The sequence below is a fragment of the Larus michahellis genome, chromosome 2 (assembly GCF_964199755.1).
Source record: "Larus michahellis chromosome 2, bLarMic1.1, whole genome shotgun sequence".
NCBI lineage: Eukaryota > Metazoa > Chordata > Aves > Charadriiformes > Laridae > Larus > Larus michahellis.
In genome coordinates this window covers 49,291,157-49,302,840 of record NC_133897.1, presented here as the reverse complement: position 1 = coordinate 49,302,840, position 11,684 = coordinate 49,291,157, and the positions used below count along the sequence as shown (strand labels likewise).

The 11,684-nt window shown below is 45.4% G+C and overlaps 1 protein-coding gene across 6 annotated transcripts in view; it reads right to left on the bottom strand.

Moving 5' to 3' along the window:
• Positions 1-500: 500 nt before the first annotated feature.
• The window catches only part of ZDHHC3 (zDHHC palmitoyltransferase 3), a 34,671-nt gene continuing 23,487 nt past the window's right edge, over positions 501-11,684 (bottom strand). For 3 of the 6 annotated variants that reach the window (XM_074575233.1, XM_074575232.1, XM_074575235.1), the window contains exon 7: positions 501-4,251. In XM_074575233.1, coding sequence (XP_074431334.1) covers positions 4,009-4,251 — 243 coding nt within the window. In that variant the 3' untranslated portion in view covers positions 501-4,008. Of the gene's footprint in view, positions 4,252-8,426; positions 10,117-11,684 lie in introns of those variants that run through there. The other 3 variants (XM_074575237.1, XM_074575236.1, XR_012585548.1) reach the window with 2 other exon arrangements.

The window sequence follows — 11,684 nt, the reverse complement described above, 5'->3', positions numbered from 1 at the left end:
ACCACTTTTCATACATCTTCCTTTCCTCCCACCCAATTTCTTTCGGGGGGTTTCAGGTATTTTTGGAAGAAGTACCATCTCCTGCACCATTACCAGTGCTTCCCTGGAAATGTATAACCTCTATCCTTCCCCTTCCATGCTGAACGCTGCGGGATTACATGTTGGACCTCTTCCAGCCACAGCCACGTCAAAAGAGAAAACAGCTGTGCACAGCTGGAGCCCACCCAGCCCCACCGCTGAGCTGACACCAAGCACCTTCCAAGTCTGCCAGTGGCAAGGGAGAGCTCTGCTCCACACCATCACCCCAATGTGGCCAACAGGTTCCAACATTTTCGCAAGGAAAGAGGAAATTGAGCCACACAGTAGTATAGGGGTTTATTTATTAGTTTATTTAAAAGGCAAACGCTGAAGTATTAGGGCTGCAGAGTGGAAAAAAGAAATGGCAGCTACACCTGGTTATGTGTCAGCATGTAAAAAAGGGAGGAGGAAAAGAGCTTTTGACCACTCACTTGCATTTCAAACATTTGGGGAACACCCAGAGAAGTGCCCAGGTGGCTGTTGGGCCACTGTCCTGGGCTCCCACCGCCTCTCTGCCCACAGCATCCCTGATGCCCTGCGCTGGGTCCCCAGAAGGCCACCTCTGGTGTTGGCAGGGCCAGAAGCGGGAGCCCCTCTCCGCAGGCAGAGCGGGCACAGGGTCCGTGTGTGGCGACCGCAGGGAAGGCAGGAGCCGGCAGTCCTTGGTGGATGGAAAAATTAGTTCTTTATTAAGTACAATAGCGACCAGAGGCATAAAAAGAAGTTACAAACAGCAAAATATATATTTTTTCAAGAGATGGAAGTTATTTACTTGCATAGAAAACCTGCTGTGGAAGACGCCGGAGAAGTAGTACAAGAATGCTTTTCACGTCTGCCACGAGGCTGTCCATCACGTATTAACACCTCGTGCCGGAGACGCGATGGGATCTCAAGCGGATGTCCGCGCGCCGAGCGCCCTGGAGGAGCGCCCTCCCCGGGGCCCGGCGAGCCGGCTGGGAGCACAGCAGCGTGGCCTGAAGGCGAAGGCACAATTTCACGAGGGGCAAGGAGCGCGTGGAGGGAAGGGAAGGAAAACAGTGAGTTTGGTTTCAATTTCATGAAAATCCCATTTGGTCCCAAGCTAACAGGTAGTCATTAAAGGAGGAGGTTTATGCGAGACATGTGGATAGAAGAGATTTTTCCAACTCATGAAGACTTTTGCGATTTCTGGCGGTTGCCACGCTACACTGAGAGAGAGACGAGACCCTGAGGGGTGCTGGGAATCTGTGGAGGAGGAGGAAGAGCGGGATGAGGGAGACCAACAGCTAAGAGACACCAGCAGAACCAGTTCACTGGACACAGGATGTCACCCCGCCAGGTCCTGGCTGCCCATGGCTCCGCGTAGGGCACAGGTTCCCGTCTCTCACTTGGACCATAACTGCACTGTAGGAGGAGGGGAAAGGGCTGTTCCGGCTCTCACCCCCGCTCTTCACACTGCTTTTCCGTTTCAGCTATTAAAAAAATAAAGCCTAGAGACGCCAGCACCTGAGGAACAACACGAGAGGTTGGAAACAGTAGCAAAGGACACCTGTCCTCGTGATGAGGTGAACCAGGTTTGAGAGCGGAGGAGGAAATACGCTGCCCCCGTCTGCACCTAATCAAAGCCACATTAAGCGGGGTCCACGTCCCGAGAAGCATCACTGAAACGCAGTGGGAGGGGTCTCTCCGGAGCTGACATCCCCGCGCGCTCACCTCAAGGTGATTTTCAACCGTTAACTCGTTTCTCCCCCCGAGACCCCGCAGCACCATTCCCGCTCTGCAGCCACGGCACTGGAGGTGGGGACATGAACTGGACGCAGAGGCCGAGCAGCAAGCCAAAAATGAGAAAACGTGAGCTAAAAAGGACGCTTTTTTCCTCCTTCAACATCCCTACTGCTCCCTATAGGACATCCCTCATACATCTGCCTATGTCCCTGATGTCCCTTTCCCGTGGGATGCTGACAGAGAAGAACGTAGGCCGGTGCAGAAGCAGGAGAGCTTCTTCCCTCAGCATCACACTGCTACACGGGGCAAAGACATTCAAGACCTCGTGTCTAAATGACATGAGCGGACACCTCAATCCCCCCCAAATGCTGGGTGTCTCCCTTTACCTGAAAGGTTTTTCTAAATACCCAGTTCCTAATGATTTTTTCCTAAACCTATTTTTCACTGGCAAAGTGGAGACATCCAGAGGGGATAGGAGATGGGACGACTGTTTGGAAATATCCCCTGGGTTTTAGCCAATCTGTGCTCTGAATAGTCACAGCACTCGCTTTGTTCCCAGTCCCCTTGCCAGAAAAAGGGACTGCTGTGGCAGAGGACAAATTCGGGAAAGAATCTCATCCCTCCACAGTAGCCCTGAATGTCACACCCTTAATACATATTAAGATGCTTTTTTTGGGGGGGAAAAAAAAGCAAAAATCTTGCACAAATGCTATTTGGTATTGCTTCAATAAATAATAAAAACTTCATCTAGGTCTTTCACAATACCGTGGTTTCATCCCCCAAAACTCTTTCTCTTCCTTCCGAGAGGAAGCCATTATCTTTGGTCCACATTAGAGGGGAGGTGGGGATGAAGTCAAGCATGTCTGGTGAGAGAAAAATAGGAGCACATCTCTAACAACCTGCAAAATTTCCTGACAATTAAGCTAAGGGAGACGACAAGAAGAAAAAAAAAAAGCAAAAAACCCAAACAATTGAAAAATGGTCTAAATTAAAACTCCACTGTCACCTGGAGCACGCCCAGTGTTGGCAGCGTATTTGAATGCGCAGCTGGCGTCACCTCTGAGTGACTTTGCTGCTAGCGACTGCCACCTGCAGTGACACCTTCCTTGAGCGATGCAGGTCCCTTCTACGCCCTCGCCAACGTCTACCAGGAGCCGGCTGCAGAATTAGCGTAAGGAAACCCTGCATAACAGCGAGTACCGGCAGCAACATTCATTCTCAACTAATTCTAGCTATGGAGGAGAAACCAAAAAAAACCAACAGACAGGCAGACATCTAAATCAGGCAAGTCAAAAGGAGAGAGCCAGTAGCTCCATCAGCAGGGTGCTCGCACCTCCTTTGGCTGTAGAAACATCCCCGGTGCCTGGCCCAGACCAGCTGCCTCCTTTCTGGGCTGCAGAGTTCAGCCGGGCAGCTCCCGCCCCACACGTCCTACCTGCTAACGAACCCTGGGGTGAAAGCTTCTCCCCACCAGCAGCTCGACAACCTGGCCAATACTTGCCTGCTCGTGGCCACAGAATGCTCTCACCGGCCCAGCATCACCACCAGCACTCCAGCTCCAGCGCCGCTCAGCCAAGCACCGCCGAACTTGGACGGCCTCACAAGCACAGAGGGTTAAAATTTACCCCTGGAGATGTTATGGAGCCCAAAGGAATCACACCCAGGGCAAGCTGGCCCACCTGCTGTGTCCGTAGCCTGGTAGCCCATCTCCGCTAAGACCTGAGCACCAGCAGTTTTCATAATCCACAGGCAGCATCCATGGGATGAGCTAAAAAAGACACTTTTTCAACAAAACCTTTAGAGCTGGGCTAATCTGGCCATTACACGGGCTTATCATTTAGCCCTCCAAAAGGCGGTAAGAACAAAAGATTAACCAGACTCCTTACAACTGCGCGTTTCTGGGAGCTGGGACCAATCTATCGGACAATTATAAACTTTCCTTAAAGGCCGAGTAAGAAAAGCTCAATAAAGCAGTTGTCGCAGGTCCGAAAAGGAGCTTATGAGTCTCATCGCTTATAAAGCTTTCTCTGGAGATTTGCATTGCTTCTGCTAGTGCTGTACCTGGCTTCCGGATAAACACTCCTGAATTTTTTTAATGCACCAAAAGTATGTTAAAAAAAGCAATCCCTTAAATCTCCAGCACAAGTAGTGATTATAAAAAAAAAACCAAAACAAAACCAACAAACCACCTGAAAGCTGCTCTTGACATCTTGGAGGCTGCTTTGCTTATTCGTGTAGCACTTGGACGGCAACATCTCGAGCGAGAAACTGCTCGATTTCTTCTTGGGTCATTATTGCAGAGGCAGGAGCCGCCGCCACCGCTTCGGCCGGCCCTGGGCTCTCGCAGTTCAGGTTGGAAAAGGGATTGAACCAAGCCAAGGAGAAAGCGCCACCGAATGCCAGCTTCATTCCTTCCCAGCCGCTGGTCTTCTCCCAGGTTGGCTTCTGATTTTTAAGACGCTCGATACCCTGCAAGAAGAGAAGAGTTTTGGGTCATCTCACGTTTACAGCGGGTAAAACCGCCGCAGCACGTGCAAAACTGCTCATCTACAGCCAGGGTGGCTTTTGGGTTTTAATTAACATCAAAGACAGGCGTCCTGCACCACTGAGAGTTTCATCCCCCAATTTAACAGCAAAACCCTAAAACAAGACTGAATGCGTGGACAATCTGAATCTCGGTGACTGACCTCGGTACAAGTCGCTATTGATTTTTATGGTAAAGAGACGGCTTCTAAAAAGCCATCCCTTGCTGGAAACTTGTATCTCTTCTCCCGATGCTTTTTTAATCCCTCCAAGGAATAAGAAAATACAATCATAACCCAAAACTTCACCTTACTTGGGCGCTTTTACAATATTTCAGGTACAGGAAAAACATTGCAACTTTTTCCAGCGATTGGTAATTTACCACAGCCGTATCTAGGCTTTGTCACTAGTAGCTGACATAAGAACAAGCTCGCTCTGCGTCAATTAAGAGCAAATATTTAAGAACACAATTGCCATTTAACAAATTGTCAAAGACAAATCACAACGCAAGCCGGATATACCAACAGGGACAGGACGAAATCTGTACGAGTGGAAGCTTCAAAGCAGGACCGGAGCCTTGATCAGTCAATATTCTGATTCATCCTTCCTCCAAGCACATCACTTTCAGTAGAGTAAACACTTCTGATTGCATTTAAATAACAGGTCCTTCAAATTCAGGCAGTGACTTTTTTTTTTTCCTGGCAATCTTCACGTAGAAATAAGGAACTAAGAAATTTGATTATTTCTTTTATTATTTTTTTTTAAGGCTACCATTATGTAAAGTAGGCCACAATTTTTTATGCCCATAGTCTATGTCATGGGAGAGGAGTCAGATCTATAGCTGTGTATATGCTCATGATGACACACAAGTGACCAGGCAGAAACTCTGTTCCTAGAGAAACAAGGACACGGGATACAAGTTTTGAGACACTCCAGGAAAGGAAAAATGAGCAAATTCAGTTAAAGCCATTTAAAAGAGCATTTTTTTCCACCCAACAGCTGGGTGAAAAATACACTTGCCACGGTCTAATTCCACAGGTTTTCCCTAATGACCCACAAAACATTTCAGGGCTTTGCAGGGGGGGAAATAAATACACGCAACAGGCCGGCGGCGCCACAGCTGCACGCACAGGGAGCCTTATAAATAACACGACATTTTAACACAGCAACAGCTTGGTTTCGCAATAACACTGAGTCAGCAGGAGCGGGCCGGGAAGAAAACACACCATAAACCCAAGAATTACGTGCAAAGCTTTCGCGAGCTTCATTCACGCCCCGTTTCCCGTGCTGACTTGGGAGAAATTTCCAGCAACGAACGTGCAGGAAGAGGTGACGCAATACCGAAGCTGAAGTCTTCAGGGTTGCAATTTCAGGGAAAAATTCAAGCCCTGAAGCACAAACGTGCACTTTGCAACGCTAAGCACAGGCACGTGGTCTTTTGCTCTGCTCCCAAGCTGGAAAATGCCCCGTTTTGACTTTTCCAGGGAAAATCCCTGGCAGCCTCCAGCCCCTTGGGACGAGGCACTCGGTCCATCCTTACCTCCCTGCCGGGCAAGCCGGGACAGGGGCAGCACTTGAGGATGGCAGACCAGAGCCTTGGCAAAGTGTGTTTTAGCAATTCCATGCGGCTTTTCCTCTGGAATACTCCAGTTCCAGCGCCCCGCGGATGGGAGACAGATGCTTTTGCAGTTTAAAGTGCAGGAAGTATTTAAAAGACGGGCAGACACGGCGCTGAGGGACACGGTTTAGTGATGGGTTTTGGCGGTGTGAGGTTGATGGTCGGACTCGACGATCTGAAAGGTCCCTTCCAACCCAGACAATCCTATGATTCTTTGGAGACCTTTGGCTGTTGGCTGTTAATTAGCAAACTGCAGAGGTTTCTAATGCCATTAGTAACAAATCGTCACCACGGCTGCAGCGTTCACTGCGCGACTATCTGGAGAGAAGGAAAACAAGCAGCACGGGGCAGGAGGAGAAGCAGACACCAAGCATTTAAACCCTTTCCCCAGCGGCACAAGCTTTAATCCTGCCCTCCATCACGTGCTTAATCCGGTTCGATCCGTGCTGCCATCTAAATCGGGAATAAGGATCTTGAACACTTCTGGGCAGCAAACCCTCTCTTCCCTCCCCCAAAAAAACATCCTTCACCTGCCCTGAACAGCATCTGCTGCCCGAGGAGATAAACAAGGTCAGGCTGAGGTTGCACCGACGCCAGATTAGGGAGAAGTTAATCAGAGCAGGCAGGGCCATACTTTCTCTCCCTCCAGGCCGAGACCTCACTAATCCCTTTCAGGGCACGTATTGAAAATGAGCAGAAGGTTTAAAAATTGTATCCTGGTGGAATTTTGGCTGCCTGCCCCACAGTCAGTAGGGCGTGAGGTTTTGCCCTAAAAAAAAAAAAAAAAAAAAAAAATTAAGGGGGAAGGAAGGAATGCACAACTGTTGATGTTTCATTACTGTTTAATGAAACTTTTTCTTTTTAAAAAAAAAAAATATATATTTACCCCACATCTCTCACCATTCTTTTAGAAAGCGAGAATTTTGTATGTCAAATTAAACTAACAGCTGTTTCTCTTTCCCATCATGCAGCTATTTCACTTTATAATAAAAAAAAAAAAAAATAAAATAGGCTGCTGTGCTGCGCGGCCTGACCCAGAAGCAATCTGCAGGACAGCTCTTGCGTGTTAGGAGAAACACATTAACTTCTTTTAATACCGTTTTAAAATCCAAACGGAAAGAGCGAACAGAAGGGGCGAGTATTGCAAAAATTTGTCCATTAAAGGGAAGACGACCGAGGAAGCGTTGCTCTCAGAAGTCATGATTAAGGCCAGACTTTCCCTACAGCAGATTTCTTCACTCATTTCTGCTTGGAGCATCGTTTAGCTTCTCAAGAAACAGAAACACCCCGCCTCTGATCGAGGTTGTCCTTCAGTTGCTCTTGGTCACACCAGAGGAGAACTAGCACCCGAAGTCAGGTAGTTCTGCCCGAGAAAAATACTTTCCACGTGCAAGTTGGTGAAGTCTGCCTTTCTCATATCGACCCACGTTTAGTATCGTTCGAATCGCATCAAGTTGCGCCACCGAGTCGTTCAGCCCAAGTAAAACTGAGGACCCACAGTTACTGAGACATACGCACGACAGCTACCAATGGACGTTTCCGCAAGCTGCGATGATGCCTCACTCAAAACAAAAACAGTCTGAAAATACCAATACTCTGTAACAGTAGAGTTTAACAATCAGCATTTGTTTGAAACAAGAAATACTGAGTAATTTACACATTTTTTTCCACAATGGTCAAAATGCCAGAACAACGTAACCCGTCTTCCTCCAAAATGCATAGTGAATAAAGGTAATTAAAATAAACCAAAACTGGAAAGTGCACCAGGAATTGACAATCAAAACAATTTTTAAAGCAATGAAGTGTACAGAGAGATACATCCATTCGGTAATTGCCTAGGTGACTAAAGCCTCTCCCCCCAGTACATTTGATTTTGCGTCAAGACAGTTTCAGGGGCGGATTCTCTACCAGTTTGAGTCACCATCTGCACGTCTCACCGGCTGAGCTGATCCTGGCCAAAGATCCAGCCCTAAACTATTAAGCCGGGAGCATTCTCTGAGAAACGCCACTGCATCCTAAAATCACAGCCACATAGTTACGTACGAAAGTCTCCCCACTATCGGCAGTATCAGCACTATAAAAACACCACCTAAACTTTTCCTGAACTTCTCTTCATTAAGGAAAAGTGTACGCGAAAGCCACGTTTCCTTCACAGAATCTTCCCACTGAGGCGCGAGCGCAGCCTGTGGCTCCCTCCGCGCAGTCCCGCGGCAGAGATCACAACGTGCTCCTAATGATATAACCCTGAGCAAGCAGGATGGCAGAAACTGCCCCTTTACACAGCAGAGCAGCTACTGACAGCCTCTTCCAAGAGCTGTGATAACACCACTGAATATCAGATCAATCTATTACTGATTAACTCATTTTTAAACTCAAAAGTTGAACACCCAATTAACTTTTACACACTTCTGCCTGCTTGTGTATTGAAGCGAAACGTCAGAAAACCCATTACAGACTTTTGTCCCCAACATTCAAAGTGAAGAGAGAAAATAACAACAGCAAACAAGTTTTTGGAAAAGTTTTATTGCATTTGTTTTCCATATGGAAGCATTGACAGATTGAAAAGATGCAGCATTCACATTACTTCCAAAATGAGACATCCAATAAATTTCTCCTTCTCTGATTTCCCTCCCTTCCCCCATGGCTTTAAAGCAGTCTAAACAGGTCATTTTCCATAAAATAAAAAATAAAATAAAATAAAATAAAAATACCATTTTATTTTAAACCAAGGAAAGAAAACATTCCTTGGAAGTCATGGACACCGCTCATTTGTGTTTTTCCTTTGTTTGCAATCGCTTGATGAGCCCATGGGAGTCATGATCCAAAAATATAATAAAATTCCTGCTTGAACACAAGATGTCAGTTGTAGTTATGAATGGTTTAGCTCTACCCGTTTTTGGAATGCCTTCTGTCCCTCCCACTTTCATCACCACACAGTTCATAACAGTACGCATGCTCCTTACCACCAATATTTCCCAATTTAAAATACTTACACATATATGCGTGTGTGTGTTTACACACATACACATGTATGCATTAATATGAGAAAAGATTTACAAAGCTCTAAACCAGGGCCATGCTAAGAATACAGAATCAATCACCCTGGTACACCTACACATGCCATCAATATTAGTCTTTATAGTAATCTGGGCATTCACGTCAGTTTTTCACGTTAACACTGTTTAGCAGGCATTGCTCTAACAAGACAAACACACACAAAACAAGATGATTCTGCTATCCTAAACACTTGGAAACTCAGATTTCTTTCTTTCCTGCGAGTGTAAGGCATTTAATAATCCAAAGAGTCTTCTAAATCTGCCACAGTTACCCTAAGATGGCAACAATTTCCTGCGCACAAGGGAGGGAACAGACAAAATAACGCCAGAAAGATGGAATCAGTTCTGTGGCTGGAAGGAAAAAGGAGGGTGGGGTGGGAACTGGCGTTGGCAACCTTTGTTTTAAGTACTTTTAACTGTATGCGATCACCAGGTCAACTGGCTCTCTTGCTGTGTTGCGTTCTTGTCTTGCACCTTTTGGTAAGTGAAATGTTTGCTTCCCCGCTCAGGTTCGCATATGAAAGAGCAAATGTGTTCCTTCAGGAAGTCCAAAGGTGTCTGTGTAGGGCTGTTGGCACTCATATGTCTTCCACAGAGCTCATCACAGTCAGGAGACAGCATGAGAATCTACTCAGAAGAGGTGGGTCACAACAGAGAAAGAGGATCCCCTCCACATTAGTTACGCCATACAGAAAGCAGAGAGAAACAAAGGCCAGTAAAGTTAACAAGATTAAAAAAAATAGAAATACAAAAAAAAAAAAAAAAAGAAAAAAAATAAAAGCAGCAGCAGTTTCAGCCAGAGATATAGAATTATCTAAAATTGTGGAATACAGGGCTTTTTTTTCTCTGCAATTATCAGCCATTTAATAGACATAAAAAAAGTTTGTTTTGCCTTTTGTTTTAAACATTCATGGAAAATTTTTAACAGTAGTGCTGTAATATGTTTCTATTTTAGTGGAAATGCTGGTCAAGAATTCCTCAGACCACATACTGGTACGGGTCTGCTTTTCCTTGGTCTGGTGTTGCGAATGGGCTAAGCCATGCTATAGAGAACGGATGGCCAAATACTGCTTTCATGTTCATCCATTTTGTTTTTTTAGCCCATCTTCTCTCTTCCTTTTTCAACTGTTCTATTCCCTGAAAACAGAAATATCACATTTTCAGTCAAACACTCAGATTTTGTAGTTCTGGATTTGGGGAAAGGTCTACTCTCAGTTACCCCTTATCCAAAGGATGGAGTAAGAAAATCAAAATGCATCTATATTGCCTTTCCTTTTCTTCTCAATGTTTTATACTAAAAAAAATAGTAAGGATAGAAAGTATTCCTTGGAAATAAAATTACTTTCATTTTGTTCAGGCCTAGATATTTCATAAACCTTTTAAGACAATCGCCTCTGATGTCAATTAAAAAAAAAAAACCAAACCCACCACCTAAAACCAAACGTAAAGTATGTGCTTTAATGGCTGAAAGCACTCTGTGCTAACCAGATGGGAAATTTTAGAGGAAACCATTATAAGCTTGCAGACAAAAAAAAATAATACCACAAACCCAAAGATAATCTCTATAATGCTCCCAGATTCACCAAGCAAGTTCAGGAAGTGCCCATGGCTCAGTGTAGCTGAGTCTACCTGGTGCCTCTTCATGTTTCATCAGAATCGTTGCTAAAACATGCATGGGCTGACAGCGGGGAGAAAGGGTTAAATAAGATGCCGATTTGAGAGAAATCGTTGGCATTGTTTAGTAAAGGTTAGAGGGAGAACAAAAACAAGCCATCAAGCAATCAGTTGAAACTTTGACTAGTTAATCATTAAAAAAAAAAATAAAAATCTGTATTGTGTCTAAAACCCACAAAGTGAACTTGGTCTTTCAGGAAAGTTACGCCTGGCTGCCACTGAAGCAAAATGAAGGAGTGCAGTGGCTGGAGAGCATTACTCTTCCACAGGCAGCAGATCACTCTGTTCTTTAACTCCAGGTCTTTTGCAAGGTAAGCTTCTCCTGACCTACACGTCTCTCCCATGCTACTGATTAATGCGCTGTAATACATCTGTGTGTCTCAAATTACCGATTCTGGGAGCTCTGCAGAACACATGAATGTCACCTCTAGAGACAACAGCAAAGTACTAGGGTTCTGGGTCCCTTCAGGCAGAAAGGAACCATCCCAGTGGAACAGCGTACACAAGATGGGGAATTAGATCTCCCAGTGACTGGAAGAGGAAGGTGAGAAAGGGCAAGACACAGCCCCGCCTCTAAAATGTGAAGTAAAACACTGCAAGAGACCACACCAGGAAGGACTTCATCTAGAAATATTCCTCTGCTCAAAACAGATTGCTTGCCAGACACAGCTAGCTCAATGCTAGCAAATCACCAATTAATTCCACCGAGCAAAATCCTTACTGGTACATACTAAAAAAGAAAACAAAAATGAAAACCCACAACCCAACATGGGGAGACCATATTTCATTTTTTTATTTTAGATTGTGGCATTGTTCCTTTAACATCTATGAGTTCCCAGAATTTGAGGGGGAAGGGAAAATCGGAGGAACTTATTTGGGTGCCCAGCTGTAGGAAGCGTTTTCTAAAAAGTCTTGACAAGTTTCAAAGATTGAGGAATTCAGATGATGATTTCACAGGCAGCATCGCTAATTTACGTGCTTATTGATAAACTCAAGCTCGGCAGGATCTTGTTGTTCTGTATAACACTGTT